The sequence below is a fragment of the Stegodyphus dumicola genome, chromosome 6, assembly GCF_044657685.1.
Source record: "Stegodyphus dumicola isolate Sdum_Otavi_A_Nest chromosome 6, ASM4465768v1".
NCBI lineage: Eukaryota > Metazoa > Arthropoda > Arachnida > Araneae > Eresidae > Stegodyphus > Stegodyphus dumicola.
The window spans coordinates 86,028,463-86,049,848 of record NC_140773.1 but is presented as its reverse complement, the minus strand read 5'-3'; the positions used below and the strand labels follow the sequence as shown (position 1 = coordinate 86,049,848).

Sequence of the window (21,386 nt, the reverse complement as noted above, 5' to 3'; positions counted from 1 at the left end):
GTGGTTGTCATTTTAATGACCCCAGCATACTGGTTTGCCCATAATACTGTTTAGATAGAACTGTGGCTTCATGTTAAATATTAAAGGATCTTTTTCTAGTCTTACTTTTCATGCATTCAAAATTTTATCTTAACCCTTCCCCTTTTGTGGCTTTAGAAATGTTTTTAAATTGTTTTTCCCTGTCATATTTATGCTAGCGTGACTATATCATCCCATTGTTTTAGTAAGCAGTATCATTGCACAAGACATAAGATCTGTAATTTATTTTCTGCACTATCATATGCTTAACCAGTTCTCAGAATTTTGCCATTTGTCAAAAACAAAGATATTTAAAACATCTTTCAAATTAATTTAACCTGTAATTTCTTAACATTGGAATTTAAAAAATCAATAAATACATTTCTTAATAATTTAGAACTTAATTTTATTTTAACAATGTATTTAATTAACATAATAAAATACGCTGACCTTTATTATAATTACTAAAAGATGTTTTTAATGCCATATGTTAAGTACCTGGGATTGCATTTGTGAAAAAGGTTTTTCTACTCATCGAAGATACATTAAGGAAACTTTTTGTTCCAAATAAGAAACATTAGTGAAAAATCATGGTCATTATATATTTTCTTCTATTCTTTGTGAAATTGTGCAATCCCTTCATAAATATAAAATCAAATTTTTGCTTTTTAATAGAATTCAACTTTATTTTTGTTCTTTATTATATAATTAATATAAATTTTTACAGGGTTTTAGTTATTCCTTGCCTTTGTTATTTCTTGGTCATTTTTTATATCATAGAAATCATAAAATTTTGCTTTAACTAATGAGAAATATATATGAATGCTCAAAAACTGTAGTTTTCTACCATTTATATATAATTATTGATATCTTGTTCTTGTATGCATTTTGTTTTCAATGAAGTGTCAAAAGATCAATGTAAAAAAATTCTGATAATCAGTATAATAATGTTCCATAAAATTTGCATGATGAAGCTTCTTTAAATATTTTAGCAATGGTCTATGTTCATTATGCTGAATATCATTTCAGATTTCTTGTAGGCTTTTTAAATAGCAGAATGGGATTTAAAATGGAGATATTTTAAACCAGTATAGGGGCATTAACAATAGAGTAAAAAATGCTGGGCTATGTGGAATTTTTTTTAAAAAAACAAAAGTTTTATTGTTTTGTTGTTACTGATCTTAATTGGTTAGCCATTAGGCTAGAGCAGATGCATGATTCCAAGAACTGTCAATATTTCTAATACGAAGGTAGGTCTTTTCAATAGGGCCTCTTTTACAAGTCCCAAACAGGTGAGAAGATGTCCAGGAGTGAAATGATCAGCATTACATTTCTTGCCAATGTGGTAGATCTTATTTACCTGGTGAAATTTAAGGCATTTCAAGTGTTCGCTTAGGAGCCTCATCAAAGTAATCTGATGAGCACGATTACCCCGAAAAACAATAGCATCTACTGGCTGCCTGCCAGAGTACCAATCATGAGCTGGAGGAGAATGCCAGGAAGAGGCAACAGTAGCTTTAACTCTCGAGCAGATTTCCAAAAAGGTCAGAGTGTTATTTCTTGGTCATTTATCATATCATAGAAATCATAAAATTTTGCTTTAACTAATGAGAAATATTAAGTCATTAAAGTGCCATCATTAACCAGGGCATCAGCCATTTCATTACCGCTGAGGCCAATATTTGAAGGGATCCATTGCAGATGTACATCATGATGGGAGGAGAGTTTTTGTACTAAAGCCAAAATAGAGAGTGAAGGTTTATCACCAATACAAGGCTAGTTTTGCAGCTGCTGGATAGGACTGTGACTGTTAGTCAAAATCCAGATATCTATGTAGGCAGTGCAAGTGTATACAGCCTTAAAACCCTCCTCAATTGCTATAAGCTCAGAATGAAAAATAGAACAGTGAACAGGGTTTCTAGTTTTAAAATTAAAGCTATTAATAGGTATTCTAATGAAGATTCCATTACCACAATTCCCATGTTCATTTGTACTGCCATCAGTGAAAATCTGTAGGGCATTAGAGGGCATGCCATTTAAAGTTTCCTATGGAATATGCCAAAGATAATCCTTTTTTTTTTTTTTTTTTTTTTTTTTTTTTTTTTTTTTTTTTGAGGGGAGGTGCAGGTATTAGAGTTTAGGTTTGTGTGAAAAATAGATGCCAGGAAGTCCTTCTAGTGGGTTGATAGCAAGCTTTGGTGAGTATCTGTCAACAGTTGCATCTATTAAACCCATGAGATAAACCAAGAAAAAGGGCTATTTCTTTTTAATCTTTGATTAGAAACCCAATCATGAAGAAGTATAGATGTATGGTTATGAGTACCATAACTGTGTAGTTTAATAAAGTATTTTGACAGTTTAGCTTTGCATCATAAATTTAATGGTTGCATATCACAATCAAAGCTGTTGCATAAGGTAGCAATTGGTCGTGCTGCACTCAACTGAACACGCTCAAGTTTAGACAAATTAGTAGGAGAAGCACAGAAGTAAACCTCTGAACGATACTCCATAATGGGTCTTATGAAGTGACGTATATGTAGATTTGAGAGTAGATGAATCCGTCCCCCACTCGGTTCCAGATATATACTTAAGGATGTTAAGTCTTTTCTTAGCCAAAACCAGGTTTTCAATATGTTTATTACTTAACAACTATGGATCAAATATAGTTCAAATATTTGGGATGTTTAATATATGATAAAGACTGGTTCAATATAATATTATACAGATGATAAATGTAATTTTCGATTAGTGGTAAAAAGCTCACAAGAAATTTAGAAATGTTAAATTGTATTTTATGGTGAATGGCAAAAACTTCCACTTCAGAAAGGGTGGAATTGATATTATAAGCCAGTCCAATATCTGCACCAGAGTTCCATAAAATTAGATTATCAGCAAATAGTCCAATTTCACTTTCTGTGGATAATAACTGCCTCAATTCCTTCCAAATATAATGTGAATAATTAAGGACTCATCACAAGGCCCTGAGGCAGACCCTGTATTAGTCTGTATTCTCTAGAATACGATTAATTAAAAATGACAAAAAAAGATCTACCCTTCAGAAAATCTTCAACCCAGGCTAGTGCCTTCCCATCAAATTTAAAAGTATCAAATAGTTAGTTTGAGTTTTCCATGAACTAGATGTCCAAATAGAGGTTGAAAAAAAGGAAGAGAAACATGCTATGCTTCTTTCTCTTTCATTCAAGTATGATTGATAGATAAGAAGCTATTTTAAAATCTCCCTTGAAGGAATTTTTACAATTAACTATCTGAAATAAAATGATTAAATTACCAATTTTAAGTTACAATAATGAAAATTATCTAAAAAGTAAATTATTTTTAAATATTCATAAAAACCACTCATTCAAAAAGAGAAGAATAGTCAAACCTTGCTATTACAAACAACAAGTGGCCAAAAGTTTAGTTCCCTTTATCCAATTTTATAGATGAAAAAAAATTTATCTTATAATAGAGTGCAAGAATTAATAAATCACACAAAAGGCTGATTAACATTCTCACATCTTTAAAAATAATAATAATAATTTTAACATTAAAAACAATGTTAAGAATTAATTGACAATTACTGCATATTTCTGTGTGTAAGCTGAACATTTTTTCAGCTTTTTCTAAAGCTAATTGATGGGCACTGGCTTATATTTGAATCTGCCAATCTCGCTAAAAATGTAGGTACTTCTCTGGTTAGTTAAACATAAGTGATAAGTCACCAAATATACCACTTTTTCTAGCTCTTATGTTTAAGGGGGTGAAAATTAATTTGAAATGAAATAAATTATTCATTTTATTAAAATGAGTTTTATTTTGTTTGTACTACTGGTTTGTTGTGTCATCACCAAAATGAAAATAACTGTAGCACAGATGCCACAGATAGTATACAAAACAACAAATGGATAAATAAATGTACTAACTTCTGATAAAGCTACCAGAGTTAAAACCATAGTTGTTGGCATCTGGCATTTTATTTTACAGTGAATCATTGGAAAATATTCCACCCAATTGCCTTCTTGGCAACATTTTTACCCTCATGGTCAGAAGTTTGAATGTTACATGTTTTAATTCAGCTTATATATGGGTTTTGAATTATAGGTAAATTTCTGAAGAAAGAATGCTATCTCAGCTTATATTCAGAAGTATATGTTATTATTTGCGATTATTAATGTGTTTGTTTTAATTTTCTTTTGTTTGTTTATTAAATGTCTTTTTTTTTTTTTTTTTTTTCTTTTTAGTTCCATTATCCATTAGTTACAACAAATTATTTAGCTTAAAAGTTATGGTTCAGACCTGCCTTTCTAATTACACATTTGCATCTAAAATACACATTTATTACAAATAAATAGTTATTTTAACTCTTTGAAATCCAGACTGCAAGAAGTTTCATTTTTCTTGAAAATGTAAAAAATTAAGATAATATCATGACTAATCTATCTTATCCAATGAGAATGCGTTCATTTCCCCCAAATGTGTATGCGTGCAAAGCAGAGGTGCAAGAGCCCTTATGTAGAACATCTTGCAAAAGTATCAAAAATATTCCTCTATTCAGAAAACAGAATTTGAGCAATGTTTTATATACTGGAAAAAAAAAGTGTCAAGCATGAAAACTTAAGAATAAATATTATTTCCCTTTTTCCCTGAGTATGAACAAATTCAAAATTTCCATCATAGCATCAGTCTTGAGTAGAGCTCTATCTGATAGCCCATCAAAGAACTTGAATTAATCCATTAAGTTCTTTAATTCAGTGGTTCTTTGACTCAGTGCATTCAATACAATCTCCTAATGCAAGTGAACTAATTTTATGTCTTGGTTTTTCAAAAACTGGGCTACACTTGCTATTCATAGATTTAGTTTAAAACACAGAGGAAAGTGTGGAGGAATATAACAGTAATGTAAAGGTTTTTGTGCTATCATCATGTCAAAGGAATGTGGATTATAACTTCTAAACATGGATATTTTAAGACCTAGTAATTTTTCAGTCAAAAATTCCAGAAGTTTTGGAAAAACTATGGAAAGTGTAAAAATATTTTAGTTGTTGCCCACGAAGCTCTTTATATCTGATTTTTATACAACTAAAAGTTTGCAGCAGCTGTATACAATAGCATTAAGTGTTTTGGAAATTGGGTTGGACTAAAAAGTTTGTTCATTATATCTGGGGATTCATTACAAATTGGATTTGTATGTATTTATTTATGCACATTTTCTCCTATAACTGTATTATTATTTATTAAACTAAAACATTTTAACTTTTGGATGTGTAATAAATAAGCTCTGCAATAAATATTTATATTGATAGTATAAGAGTTTTATTGCAATAGATTTTATTGGCTGTACTGTTATGAGTATCAAGTATGTATAATTTCTCAATGCTAAACTGATTTTTATTCGATAAGTTTCACTTTTATTTGCATGCTGCCTAACTTGGAAATATCTGACATTTTTCTCAACGCCTTTCATTATGTTGATATTTCATTGTTGGTACTTAGATTCCTCGTAGTCGATATAGGAGGAAGGAGGTGTGTATGCTCTAAACTGCCTTTTTGATGATTTCAGAAATTTTGAATAAATTATATGTTCCATTAAACCAAATGATGCTCTTCCTTTTTAATTAACTTTTCATAAATTGTTTTAGTATTACTGTCTAAGAATAAATTATGTATTCTATCTGACCAAATGATACACTTTTTAAAATTAATTATGTATCAATTTATATACATGTATCAATTTATATATTTAATATAAAATTTAGTGCACTATATTTATTATAATGTTAAATTATTATTTATTATAATATAAAATTGTTGAATTTATTAAGTACCGTTTATTTTATGTATTACTTTTATGTATTACTATAGTTATTATGTAAAATTTATTTCATGCAGCCTTTGCAATTAATGACTACTGTTGCCACACCTGTGTTTGACACAAGAAATGTGAGTTTCATTCTTGAAATACTTCATATATTAAATATCTAAATGCAATTAATAATTTTACACTTATTAATAAGTGTTACCGTATTTGACGGCATATAAGACTCACTTTTTTTCCTAAATTTGGTCTCAAAAAAGTTACCTGCGTCTTACACGTGAAGGACACAGGTTAACTTTCAATACTGAATGCTATTTTTAGCCCGGATAAAGATCTAGACACACATAACTTTTTCTACATCTACATGTGTGTGGCCTTCTAAATAAGGGTGCGTCTTATATGCCGTCAAATAGGGTAATTAAAAGCGTTATTTCATTAATTACATGGAATAAAATGGCAATAGTAAACAAGTAAATATTTTTTTTTATAATTAATATACTATTTGATTCTGTTTCATTATATTTTCATTAAATATGTAATAAACAGTTATGCTGATATCATTAGAAAGACATTAAGTTTTATGATTCCTACCAAAGCTAGTACATCCTGTGCAGCCTTTATGGGCAGTAAAATTTTATTAGTACTGAGTGGCAGAATTTAGAAATGGTAGAGGTTGTAATAGGCATCAAAAACTCTTAGCACCGACTTTTTAAGTAACATTTAATTTCATGTAATACTTTAAAACTGGTTGAACTATTGAATTTTGAAAACGTTAGATTTATTTTATACTTTTAGAACAAAAGAATGTAATTATTTCAGAAGTTAGCTATTTCTGTCAAATTGTGTTTTGTGAACCGAAGCATCTGTTTCAAATACAAGGAAATCAAGATTAAATATATATTTTGTTTCCAAATCACAAGAATTCTTCAATTTTCCATTTTTATATTGGTTTGTTTGTTTAGTTTAGCTCAAATTATATACAATAACTGAAATATAGAATTTAATGTTAGTTCATAAAGTATTTGTAGTTTAGCAATCACTTTTATTTTTGACAATATATTATAATTGTTTCTTGCAGCCATAATATTATGCCTTTGGTATTAACTTGAAACTAGTGCATTAATACCTTGATATATGTGTGCTTTGAAATATGTCCAGTTTGGTACGTGTCCTGTTTAGACATAAAAATTCTTGTTTAGTGTACGGCATTCGTTTGGAATATGACTTGAATTTGATGAGACCTGACTGCAATGCAGTACACTTGTTTACCTCTTTCAAGATCTTGTTATGACTGCCCATGGGAATCAGTACACTTGTTGATACTAAACAAGCAGATTTTAAATTGTGTTTTAGAAGACTTGATGATAGGATTAAAGCATCAAAGAAAACTGTTATTATCATCATGGAGGTGAAAAATATGAAGAGGATTTCTGTATCCAAGACCTGGTAATTGCATACTGTATGCTGAGTACAATGGTGTCTATGATTGTGAAAAGCATACATGCTGTTAAATCAGTGACGATTGTGATAACATTGCAAAAGAGATGAAAACAATTACCAAACACAGATCAGAGATGTTAGAGCATGTTAAAAATTGCTTTTAATATAATGTACAATATCATGTACAGAACTTGATAGCAGAAATCTGATATGCCTAACTGTAAACAAATGTCTGCAAGTCTTACAATAAATTACTTGATAGCAGAAAAACATTTGTGTACAGTATCATGTGCCGAACTTTCATTTCTATATTTTTATATTCTTTATTCAGAACTTCATTTGTGTAGATTTCACCTGTTGCATTTGTATTTTAATATTAAACAGCATTATAATAACAATAGGATTACTTTATAAGAATGGATTAATCATTTTTCATTTATTTCATATTAAAAATTTCTTACTAGTTTGTTTGGTATACATCCAAGAATCTGAAATGCATTAATGACATAGACTAAGGTGCCGCTACATTTAAGTATGAAGTTTTGAAATCTGAAACTTTTGAAAAACAAGTAACTCACATGAAAGTTACATGCATGTATCTTTCTAAAGTTTCAGTTCTTTGTATACACAAGAAATGAAAAAACATTTTGGTGTTTACATATTAAAGGAACACCTTGGCGCAATTTGGCGATTTTTTACAGAAAAAAAAAAAAGCCATGAGAACTTTTCTTTTTTAAAAAAGAAAGATTTCCAAATTATAAATTTATCATGCATCGGTAAACACTATCAACACATGAAAAGGAAACATACTTTAAAATATAAATTAAAATTATTAAATAAGAATTATATGATATGTTAAAAAATAAAACACATATATTCTTCTTCAAATCTTCCTGTAATATTTTTGTGCTATTCTTCTTCCAAAGTACAGAGTGATCTGTTTTTGCTTTTAAAAATGTCAGAGAATTCCAGAGACTCCTCTTTTTGCAACCCTCGACAACAACACCTATCTGCGAAATGCATTTCCTCGTTGTTCTCTTTCATAAAATTGTGTATTTTATCATGGTTTCTTCCATTGCTGGCAAATTCTAGAAGTTTATATTTTAAAGTTAAGTGTGTCTATGATTGCGACACACTGAACTTAAATGCAACAAACATAAATTGGTATGCAACAAAAAGAACACATACAAGAATGGTGGAATGTTGTGGCTTATCTGACTTGTCTGATAGTAACATTAGAACAAGCTCACAAAATTCATCATGGCAAGGAGAGCAAAATTGCACCTGTCATTGGCAAGAGCCTTAAGCATCATACAGGAAACAGCATGACTTTGCTCTGTTCCACCCCTATTTTTGATGAAGAGCACACTGGAGGGACTGGTCTGAAGGTGTCCCATCCCTCCTTCTCTACCACAACCTCTTGAGAGGACGTTTGGCTCACCATATATTTAGAGTGCTCCCAATGTCGCAAGGACATTATACTCGTACATTTACAAACATCCGTGCCTTCTCCAGGATTTAACCCAAGCCCTCTGCACCACAGTTACCTCCCCTAACCATAATGCCATCTGAGCAGCTAGAATGGTAAAACTGCTTGACTGAAGGACGAGTATGGTTGTCGGAAAAATGTTTATGCATACGGTTGTCAGAGTTTGGCAGAATCTCAAAATTTGGTGACTTCTACAAGGTAGAATTCAAAAGTTCCTGGACTGAGTCTATAACATAAAAAATATTATGAATTAAATTCCAGAAACACATCCTCCCTCGAAATAAGACCCTTGTGCAACAACCCACTGTTGCCAACGCTGTAAAGTTCATCGAAGCATGTCTGGAATCCATTTTTGGCCATGTCCTATTCAGCCTATGACGCACATTTAACTTCATCTGGAGGTAGAAATCGATGACCCTGCAAGTGCCTTGCCAGTTTAGGAATAGGAAGATCAGGTGAGATCAGGAAATATGAGAGGCCCACCAGCGGCTGAGCAGTAAAGTCGCTGAACACTGGTAGTTCGGTCCGAGGTTCGAATCCCGTGAACGGGCAAGCTTGCATGGGCGTTTTCGTGGTTTACCCCATGTGTAACGTGTATACGAGCCAGTTTCCCTTAGAAAGTCCTCCACGAAGGCATCCCTCCTCTTAGGCAGATAGTCCTTGAGGCTTTGCCATAATCACACACACACACACAGGAAATACGAGATCAGGTGAGTAATTAAGATGAGGCAAAACAGTTTTTATTTTTGCAAGAAAGTCATTGACAAGTAGGTCCTCTACGAAGGCATCCCTCCTCTTAAGCAGATAGCCCTTGAGGCTTTGCCATAATCACACACACACACAGGAAATACGAGATCAGGTGAGTAAGGAAGATGAGGCAAAACAGTTTTTATTTTTGCAAGAAAGTCATTGACAAGTAGGTATCGGTGAGCAGGAGCGTTTTCATGCTACAGCACCCATGACTACTCAGCCCACATTTTTGGTCACTTCTTCCAGATCGACTCACACAAACAACATAGGATTTCAATGTAGAGTTCTTTGTTCACAGTGCATTCTTCATGGATAAATTCCAGATGCACAGTGCCCTGGATATTAAATAATACCTTTACCATGACCTTTCCTTTAGAGCAATCTTGGTGAAATTTCTGCTTCTATGGAGATTGTGGTGATTTCCACATTGCTGATGCTCTCTTGGTTTGTGGGTCATACAAAAAAACACATTTTCTCATCTCTGGTAGCAATTCTGCCAAGTTGGGAAAGTTGTTTGTCAACAGCCGAGATCATGTCTCACCATTTCCATTCGAATTCCCTTTAGGTCTACGTTTAACATTCGGGGAACAATGTGTTGACACACCCTATGCATGTTAAGATCCTTAATCAGTATCCGCTGACATGTGGCCTCTGATATCCCAATTGGTCTGCTGTTTGGCAAATTGTTTTCTGCCTGTTTGCATGTACCGCCACAGACACCTTTTTGATGTTTTCATCTGTGTGTGAAGTCACAGGACGGCCATAGCGTTCATTGTCTTCGTCACTTTCCCTGCCTTCTCTGAAATGACGATGTCACTCAAAAGCTTGCATTATCGATAACATTTCACTTCCATACACATGCTTCAACATTTCAAAAGTCTCCATAGAACTCTTTCCCAAGTGAATACAAAATTTGATATTGATTCTCTGCTGTACTGATGCCATTTCTTTATATCAGCAGTTACTAAATGTGCCTGTCTACAAAAAAAAAAAAAAAAGCTGTCAGCGTGTGCTTTTGACCACACGATTTGCTACAAACCACTTTTAGAAAAAGGGGACAATGTAGTAACACAAAAACGTTCTCGTAGTCGCACTACTGCAAAATATGTTTATGTTATAAACCCAGTCTGAGAACTTTTGAATCCTATGACGTATTAATGTGGCTGCATAAATATTTAAGCACCAAAATTTGTATAGGATTTTTGCATCACATAATATAAAACTATAGTTTTTCACTTATTTTTATTTAGATGAAATCTGCGGTTCTGTTGGGAGTTGCTGGTACAGATGTTCCTATTCGAGAAATTACAAAATTAACAAGAGCTTATAAGGTGATACACTATTTTTTGTAAAATCCATTGCATCTTAATGTCTAGTCTACAGATGGTTAATAATTTATTAAGCAGAATTACGTGTGTGACGTTTAATATGTGGAATTTCTTAATTTTAATTTATTATTACTATTTTACTCTTTATATATTCAACTCATTTTCTTTTCTATTTCAGCTTGGTGTTAATGCCTATTCTTTTGCTATCACAAACAATGGCCATGTTTTGTTTCATCCAAATCTTCAACCATTAGTAAGTTACATATAGCTCTTTTGTATATGTTCATATAATTCTGTACATAATTGATACTTTATTTCTGCAGTTTTACGTGTATACTTTGTATTTCTATATTATTATTATTTTTTGTTTGTTTGTTTGTCTAAATTTGTTTTGCATATGCTTAACTAAATCATTTAACTTGTTTCAGTTTCAAGATCTTTTGAAACCTGGTTACCGAAATGTTGATTTGACAGAGGTTGAATTAGTTGATACAGATTCAGGACTTTATGTATGTGTGGCATTTTTTTTTCTTTTATGAATAATAAAATTACATTTTAATCTGTGTGTGTGTGTGTGTTCTTGTCAATAGAACTTAGTAGAGAGTTGGCTAGAGAAGATCAAAACAATCATTTTTTTAGTCATACCTGAGATGGTGGTTGTAAGAGAGATACAGCCTGATGCTGCTAGCTGCATAGTAGATGAAATGATGGAGTTGCAGACAGATGTGCCGAGTTCAGCTTATAATTTATTCTCGGACACTCTTGAAGCACTTTTTCAATTACATATTAACTCCTTATGTATGTCTTTGATTTTCCCATTGTCTTTGTTTGGTAGAGCAGAAGCGAGGAAAACTGCACCCCACAATTTATAAAAAACGCTTTAACATTTTTGAACAATAGTGCTACAGGCAAGCAAGAGATGTGGCTTATTCAGGCAACAGCAGGGGAATAAGTGAAGTGTATTTAAGCTGCTGGATTTATTTATAATCTCAGTTTCCTTTTGTGAGTTCTGGACAGTGATTGGGTGAAAGTTTACAGCCAGTGTAGAGAAATTGCAGGGAAAGAGTGACATCAGCAATGTAGTATAGATGTGCTGAAGCAGGTTGTATTAGGATTAAAATTAGGACTTTGAAAGATTATTGCCAACTTGTTCCAGTTAAACTTAATTTGTAAATAAACTTGTCATTTTTGTGTAGTACATATAGTTTTATTTTGTTCTGTTTCCATTCCGCTGTAGTATCTTCCAATTGTGTATTCAGAATGTTCAAAATCTAAATTTTTTTCCTGATTGTACAAATTCTCTCATTTAAAGTTAAAAACAAAAATATTCTACGTTGACATGCTAAAAACTTTTTTAAGCATCAATAAATTGGGAGCATTCAAAGATGAGCAGTCTGTGAAAGCTGTTTACTTACTAATGCTCAAACAGGATTTTTAGTGTGTCAGTTTGGAATATTTCATTTGGTTTTTGCTTCATTTTAAACATATATGCCTTTTGATTCTTCAATATGGCATCAGCATCTAGGTTTTTGATAAGTATCTTCATTTCAAATAGTTTAATAAAATTGAGTATTGAAATTCACGTAATCTGGGAATGTTAAGTGTGAGATTTTGTAATAGTTTTCAAAATGTGCTGCCTAACAATTTATTGCAATTTACATTTAAAGGCTTTGCTGTCAAGTAAAACTTTCTGCTGCTTAGTTGAAGTTATTCCTTTACTCACATATAAAGTCTTATTTGTAATTAAAGATATTTATTCCATAACATGATTATAAACTTTACAAGTATGCAATAGCATGGGAAGTTTTTAATTTTTCATTCAATCCATTTGAATGGTGATTTAATTTTTGAAATATTTTTTAATTCTTCTTTAAGGCAAATAAATAGCATTCTTGTGGAAATATTTATTTATTTATTTATTTTTGTTCTACTATTTTTTCTTCTATGTATAATACAGGGTATTATGTTGCAAATTTTCAGTTTTATATTAAAATTATTTTTAAAATAAAATGGTTAGTTTAGTTTATACTGTAGCGTCTTCTAGTGTGTTTTGAGAACATAAACTGCAGACCCTACTGAAAAACGAAGTAGCGAATTCTCGCTATGTCTTAAAAGAACAGATGACTGCAGACGAAGGTTACAACAACCTTTTTATTTAAAGTAAATGGAACAGAAAATGCACTCACTCGGTGCTCACAGTTTAACCACCACTTAAGGCTAAGTAACTTGAACAGGAAGTGGTATGTATAATCACAATAAATTGAAGTTTAGCTACACAATTGGCTCCTACTCTCTCTAAACCTCTCAACTGGCTGCACACAGCAAAGCTGAGCCTAGAATATCAGTATAATTATCAGTATAATCGAAAGTAAGTGGTTAGCACCAACTATTCAACTACAAAGCTACTTTTCAACCACATGGCATAAATTCAGAACAAGCTCTCCTACTTCAAACTCTTAAAATTTGCTACTTAAATACTGTTTCCAAATTCACTTAGATTTACATATACATAATTTAAATTGCATTATGGCAGGAAATTGAAATCAGAAGGGAAAGGAAAGTTTCTGAAACTAAGAATAATTGGTTAGAACAAAATATACAATATTGCTGAAAAATGTCATGTTTAATAAATGTATTTTTGTCAAGCTCTTATATCTGTCAACCAGTTTTACTGTATGCTGTCTAGTTTTATCTTTTATGGCATAAATCAGTTTAATCATCGTGAGAAGAGTTAATGTGGTTTTGAATTATTGATTGTGAAGAATCAGCATTGAAACTTGTTTACTTGCTTATATGCTAATTCTTTGAATATAATTCTTATATATTCTCTGAATTTTTATTTTCTAATTATTAAATTTTTATATTATTCATTTGAACTGAATTTCAACGTTTCCTGCATAAAATGAATTTTCATAGTGTTGTTCATATTAAATGAAATATAATCAATACCTTGAAAGAAAAGTAACTTTTATTTCTAGTAATAGATTACAGGTTGTTTAAATTCTCATAAAAATTATTTTAAATTAAAATATTTTATTTTTATTTTAGGAATTTGATGAACAGTTATTAACAGTAAGTTCTGATTTCTGAATATGTTCACACATTAATTGCAATAATTATATCCATTGTATAAGAAATTGAAAATGATTTTATTCATTATATTTCACATCAGATTAGAAATTACATGGTGGACAGAAAAATAGGCTGGGGGAAAATACCTGTAAAAATACCAATTGATGATTTTGTGAGTATACAATTTTTTAATTTTACAAAACATTCAACTAAGTAATAATTTATGTTTTCCCCTAGTTTCTCTGTTACTTAGATGCATTTTCTATTGAAATAATTGCATATTTTTATTATTTTTTCAGAGAAGAGTTGTTACAAGAGTTAATTCTTATTACTATGGGCCTATAAATGCTACTCCATTTTCGTAAGTTTTTTTTTTTTTTTTTCCCTCTTCTTCTCCCGGCTATTTGACAACTAATTATTTGAGATTTTATGTCACAGACAATCATTTAAATAATCCAAGTAAAATATTTTTTCCATCATTAACATATTCCAATTAATTATTAGTTTCCTCGGTCATTAATTTACTGCATACTAACACTCTTATTTTACCTGCATACTAAACAAGCTTATTTTGCTTAGTCCAAGGCAGGTTCCTGGGGACTGATGCATGTTAACAATGGTTTCATATACAGTCAAAAGTCGTTAATCCGGACTCGTCGGAACTTTGGCGATTCCGGATTATCGATTTTTTCGGATTATAGATCCTCAGTTTAAATCTGGTAAGATGGCATGAAGAAATTATAAAATTAAAAATATGAAACCATAATTTATGAAACAAAGAATAATTATGATCTAAAGGGTATCAAAATTTACAAAAAAACAAAGCTTAATATTTATTTGTTTACTTTATTAAACATTTCTTTCAATGTAAGTTGTTTAAGTTGCTCCGTTTTATGTGATAATACTTTCTCTTTAATTCTATAAACAGACATAATTTCTTGTCCAGTTACAAAGTTCCGCTGTTCAAGTCCTATAATTGCTGTGTCGAGAATACCGACTAATTTGTCAATAGAAATTTTTCGTTTTCAATAACCTCTGTGTCACTTTCTTCACTATTGGAAGCGAATTATAATGACGAGGAATTTGATTTAAATCATATCAAAGACGGAGTACATCGAGATGAAATACTACATTTAGTAAAGAATTATAAGCCAAATAAAATAAAAACATCTGCCGTGAAGATAAGGATAGTGCTGACAGATCAACTTCCAATTCATTGCCCGCCGCGGCGTTTATGCCCCCCCTTCCCCGCCGCAGAGCAGCGTGAAATTGATAAACAGATTTCGGAATGGTTAGAGAAACAAAGGATATGCCTTTATCCATTTTTTGCAGCAATTCCACTTTTTGTTTAATGAGTTTCGAAACATACTTTCGCTTTGTAGATCCTTTACATATTAGTAAATATATATCGGAAATTCTATTTGACATAATCGAAAGTTCAAGCTTACTTTTATAAAATTGCTCTAACAGTCTGCAAAAAATAATAAGCCGGATGTAATTCGAAGATTATGGAACAACGCAATCTGCAACATATAATTTTAGCTTATACTATCCGTTATACATTAAACGCGCATGCATAAACGTATTATGCGCATGTGCACACGCATATGCGCAGTCGTAAAGGTCTTTGATGCAAAAGCAAAGTTTAAAGTTGTAAAAAAAAAGAAAAACATTTAGCAGAAGTAGCAATAGAAGCTCCCTAAGGTTATATACTGTGCAGACATTGAAGACAAAAGTTTTAAACTTAACCAATTTATTAACAACGTATAAAAATAAAAATACAATGAATAAATTTAATCAATATCAGAAACTTAGAGTATAACATAATTATTATCCAAAATTACACTTAGTTGATCATTCAATAAACCCAAGGGTTTTTCCTTTAAAGAATATTACGCTATTAAAGACACAGTAAATATTTTACCTGATCTCTAAATACTGGCATTCAATATGTGAAAAACATATCACTAAACAGAAACTACACGGTTATAATTGAAATTTGCTTCACTATCAATAAGTCCATGTTTTGTGGTCAAGAAGGCACCTGAAAAATTAAACTAAATCCTTGAGAACACTTAAACTGGCAAAAAGCTGCTCACTGTAGTTACACACGAGAAATCACAGCTTGAAAAAACATCGCCGCTAATTCTGAAAAACACTTGTGTTGAAGATGCCGCCTTAATGAAAACAGGATGCCGCCCACAGCAGTCACTCACGTTGTTGTCGCTTTTCAGGATCCAGAAAAAGTCATATTTCGGTACAGAATCATGGCACTAGTCGCTGGCTGGCATGCATCGCAATATCGTCTTCCAATGGGGGTTGGAACGGCACACCACGGAGCAAAGAAACAGGAACCAGAAGGAATAAGACTTCGACTATATAATTGACCGAGCTATTGCGAACCAAAATGAAAGTATAGCTGGAGTAGCGCGCTGTTTCCAGCTCATGAGAAGAGCCAGTAGGCACATGACGGTAGGAAGTCTGACGTGGTAGGAGTTAAGAGAATGAGGTGAGGCAGAAGGGGGGCGAGCAAGATGCCGCAAGCCTAGGAATTAGGCCAGACAAGAAGACACGCCGCAGACGGAGCTGTGCAAAGTAAAGCAATAATGAGTCTTTAAGTGAAAGTATACAACATGACAGAATGAGTTTGTAAGAATACAAACTCTCAAAGGCATACATTTGCAAATATAGAGTTACAGTGACAAAAATGCAGTTTGGAAGATCAGAAATCATATAGAAGTTTTGATGAAATAATAAGAAAAGTATTCATAAAAGCTATATACAATATGCACAACTATATACAGGAATGTTCTACTTTATGTAGGAAAGTTCAGATCTCTGGCTAGGTGGGCTGCCAGCGGTCGTAACTCTTTATCTTCCGGTAGTGGAATGTAGTCAAATACATGTAATTTTGTCATGTGAGGGCATGTAACTGCTTTCTGGAAAAAGCTGGAGTTTAGGCGATGAAGATGCTCTATGACAGTTTCAATTTTCATATCTTTGTGTGAAGTCCTATTAGATACAAAATAATGCGCATTCGTGACGGTGCGCAACAACTTGTTCTGTGTAATTTGTAAATTAGATATGTCCCTGTCTCTAACTGATGCTCACGCAGGGGAAGCATACGTGAAGATTGGCCGTATAACAGAGATGTATAAGTGCCGTTTTCTTCTTAAGTCCAGTTTAGAGTGCTCGTTAATAAGTGGGTTGAGACTCTGAATGACTCCTAGTGTTTTTCCCCTGATATGAGTCAGGTGATCCTTCCAGGAAAATTTATCATTAATAATAACGCCAAGGTAATTCGCCTTGCATACTCTAGGAACTTCTGTATTAAATAGTTTAAGCTTTTCCGTGATTTCAGTGGCAGAGTTCTTCTTTCGGATAATGAGCAGCTTGGATTTATCTGCATTAATTGAAATACGCCATTTGGTACACCAAAATTCTATTTGCGGCATGTTTTGTTGAAGTTTCCTGACAGCTTGATTAGGACACATAGATTTTACAGCAAGTGCCGTATCATCTGCATAACAGCCAATGAAGTAATTGTAGTTAAAGCCTGTTTTAGGGAAGTCAGTCACAAAGAAAAGATATAAGATCGGACCTAAAATTGACCCTTGCGGGACACCGGCGTGAATTCCTTTGACTTCAGATATCTCATTTTCAATAGAAACATGAAAACTTCTGCCTTTCAGGAATGAATAGATGAGACACGTTAAAGTTTTGTTGAAGCCAAGGGAACGGAGCTTGAAAATTAGACCCTCGTGCCAGACGCGGTCAAAAGCTTCAGCCACGTCTAGCATGAGTAAAGCCACATTTTGTCTGTTATGTAATGCACTGCCGATGAACTTAGAAAGTCTGACCAATTGTTTCATGGTGGAAAGCGTTTTTCAGAAACCAAACTGTTCTTCTGGTAGTTTCTTTAAGTATGGATGGATTCTATGATAAATGATGCGTTCAAAAATTTTCCCCAAAACGGGAAGCAAACTAATAGGTCTAAATCCTTCTGGGCAAGTGATAACCTTGCCGGCTTTAGGTAAGACAATCATTTTGGCTCTTTTCCAGCCAAGCGGAAAGTATCTGATAGTTAAGCAAGCATTTAAAATACTGGCATATCTTGCAATACAATTTTTCGGTAAGTTCTTGATCGCTAGGTTGGTTATTGCATGGAGAGGTGAGTTCCAGATTGTCTTCTAAGTACTCCTGTGAGGTAAACCAGTCATTAATGCAGTATCTTACATCATAAGCGAAGTCTATGTCACAAGGACTCTCGTTCAGTTTAAACTGATTTTCAAAATGTTCTGCAAAGGCGTTTGCTTTTTCTTTATTAGTGAGAGCCACGCAATTATTGAAGTGAAGTGGTTTGTTCGCTACAGCCTTTCCTTTTAGATTTCTGACAAAGGACCAGAAAGCATTGTCTGGTTCATTAAAATTCATGATTTTCTCGTCCCAAAGGTCATTTCTGAGCTGAAGAATTGATTGCTTGATGTCACGATTCAGTCTATTAATTTCCGTTTTAGTACTTGGGTTCCATGTTCGATTCCAGGCTTTCCTTAATCTATTTCTTTCTGTGATTTTATCTTTGGTGTGGGGGGGGGGGGAGTCTGCCAGATGTCTGTTTAATGGAAATGCTCTTGGTGGCAGTATTGACTGCATTAATGATACTATTAGTAAACAGGTGCACAGCTAAGTCTATGTCCTGCTTGGTTCTTAAAGCTGTGTTCAGGAAGGTACTATTAATTAAGATTAGATTATACTGCTTCCAGTCTGTGAACTTTTTCTCCTGCATCATTTTGTCTTTTAGGATTCCAAGTGTGACCATTACAGGTAAATGATCCGAGCTTAGATCATTAACAACTTCAAGATATACTGGAATTGAAGCGGAGGTAAGTAGTAGATCAAGAATGTCCCCTCTGTTCGGGTCATGTGCAAGATAAGTGTATTCCTCAGACGCAAAGAAATAAACAGGTTCGTTGTTTATAAATTCAAAGAGTTGTTCTCCATTTGGGTTTGTTTTACGACAGTTCCATTCCTCATGTTTCGCATTAAAATCACCTGCTAATATAACAGGAAGATTTGTGAATAATATGTCCTTTAATAATTCAGCTTCTAAAGGGTATCTGGGTGGGTTATAGAAGGCTGTGAAATATGTGTTTCCATAACCTGGAAGAAACACGGAGACAGTGACATATTCTTGCCCATTATTTCTGTACTGCTTAATCATGCATAATTGGAGAGAGTTCTTTATGTATATCGCTACCCCACCACCACGGTGACTAAGTCTAGCTATTGCGAGAGCTACGCGAGATACTTATACCTGAAGTAGACATGACGTCATCTCACGGCAATCAATCAGCTATCGGCACAACTCAGCTTTCCAGATGATGTAACATCAAGTTTCGTTTTTGCATCTTAATTAGGCTGGAACAGTCCGTTCTTAATACAAACAGTGGCAGTGGAAAACAAAGTAGAAATAACTACTATATCCCTTTAAAATAAGAACTAAGCCTTATGTAAAAGTTAGAAAGATTTCAAGGAGGAGAAATGATGCAGAAAAAGGGTTACAATAGGTCATATTTTCCTACAGTCTTATGCGCATGCCCAGAAAATTTGTAGCTTTGAGGTTCAGATTATAGATCATTCCGGATTATGGGTGTCCGAATTAATGACTTTTGACTGTATTGCATTATAAAAATTAATGAAACTAATTTTTAAATTGTCTAAAAAGTGCACAGTGTATATTTATGCTTTTTGATACATAAAGGTATTTTACTGTAATGTAGCATTGCCAGTACCATTTAAAATATACAATTTCATTGAAATCCTGTTAAAGTGTTTTTAATCAAGAAGATTCTAGTATGCAATACCCGTAGAAAATTATATTTTGTAATGAAGCATTCAAATCATTAGAGAAATTTCAAATGTTCAGAACAATGAAAAAATTTGTTAATTGTGAATAAAATACTGGAAAATAACTTTTAGTTACAATTTTTTGTTGATGAATGTTTATTACTGTTTTCCATGTGTTACAGATTGTATTGTTCTCTTCAGATTGGGTGTATCTCTCCCTGAGCCTTATGGGCGTTACCGTGTAGTTGGTCAAGTGGAAGTGAAGAGGAAAGGTGAAGATTGTAAGTATAGCAACATAGAAATCTGTATAATTTAAAGTGTATTCATGATCATTATCATGTATTAACTTTGCAGAGATTTAATTTTTAATCACTTGTGTTATTTTGTTACCAGCAGCTGTTATGTTTTAGAATGTTTCCAATAAATTCCTTTTTTCCATTTAGACTTTTTTCACATATTTTTACTATCTCGTATGTTCAAAGTATGAAATATTTTTTATTATAATTTTATTCATTTTTTTAAAATGTTAACAACTGTAAAATTAATGACCATTTTTGTAAAAATATATTTATTCAATACTAAGAGAATAAAGTTGAAAAATTACTTCTGCAGAAAATGATAAAACTTAAAACAGATTTAGTTTTTAGTTTTTTGGAATGCTTTAATACTTGTTCATTATGGAATAGATTAAAGTCAGTTATATGCTGTGAAAGTGATAGGTGACTGCTGACTGTTATTATTGATAAAATGATTATGATGAGTTAAAATTTTATCCAGACTGCTTCCTGAAAGTTTTTAGAGAGGCATTTATTCTCAAAGTAATTTGTAACACCTAAGCAGACTGTAACTTTCTTTTATTAATGAAACAGTATCTCAAAACTCGCAATTATAAAATTTATAACTCATGGCATTCATCAAGCCAGATACGTAGACTTTCTCATTTGCCACCAATGGCCATGCTCACTAATATTACCAACCACATGGCTACAGTTGCACAGGCGCAGGTGCGAGCATACTGCCCAGCGTTGCAGTGCATTTTCAGATAATTGTAATTTAGCAATAATAATTGAGAGATACATAAACAAATTAACATAAAATCTTCAAATCATAATCTGACATTTAATATACCAGCTAACAGGAAAGTTCATACGGTTTTTGAGAGCAGTTTCTTTTGGCACATTAGTGTGGTCAAATTCATTCTGATGATGTCATGTATTTATATTTCTTTCAAACCTTATTCAGTAGACAGTTGCCGAGTGCATCCTACATTTTGCTATTAGTTTTGTAGGAAGCACAATCTTTGAAAGGACATGCCATTGCAAAAGGAGAATTTGTGGCTTATTTTGCTTTACAAGTACACATTAGGAAATGAAGCTGCAGAGACCACTAGAAAGTGTGCATCGCATTTAAAGGGACATCAGTGAGTGAATGGACTACTCAAAAGTGGTTCAGCCGATTTTCTTGTGAAGACGAGAACCTTGGAGACAAGGCTTGTGTTGGTTGTCCATCCACCCTCCACAAAGTCCAGCTGGAAGAGAAAATCAATCAGAATCCTCATCAAACCTGCCAGGAGCTTGCACATAGCTTTGGAATACATGACGAAACAATTTGATCATGTTTTCATTAC

General features: G+C 32.7%; 1 protein-coding gene across 1 annotated transcript in view; it reads left to right on the top strand.

Annotated features, from left to right (window-relative positions):
• LOC118182581 (voltage-dependent calcium channel subunit alpha-2/delta-3-like) overlaps positions 1 to 21,386 on the top strand; it is a 223,031-nt gene that overhangs the window by 100,214 nt on the left and 101,431 nt on the right. Inside the window, exons 15-22 of the mRNA XM_085818633.1 lie at positions 5,908 to 5,958; positions 10,763 to 10,843; positions 11,019 to 11,093; positions 11,269 to 11,349; positions 13,889 to 13,912; positions 14,013 to 14,084; positions 14,212 to 14,273; positions 19,961 to 20,040. Coding sequence (XP_085674759.1) covers positions 5,908 to 5,958; positions 10,763 to 10,843; positions 11,019 to 11,093; positions 11,269 to 11,349; positions 13,889 to 13,912; positions 14,013 to 14,084; positions 14,212 to 14,273; positions 19,961 to 20,040 — 526 coding nt within the window. The remainder of the gene's footprint in view (positions 1 to 5,907; positions 5,959 to 10,762; positions 10,844 to 11,018; positions 11,094 to 11,268; positions 11,350 to 13,888; positions 13,913 to 14,012; positions 14,085 to 14,211; positions 14,274 to 19,960; positions 20,041 to 21,386) is intronic.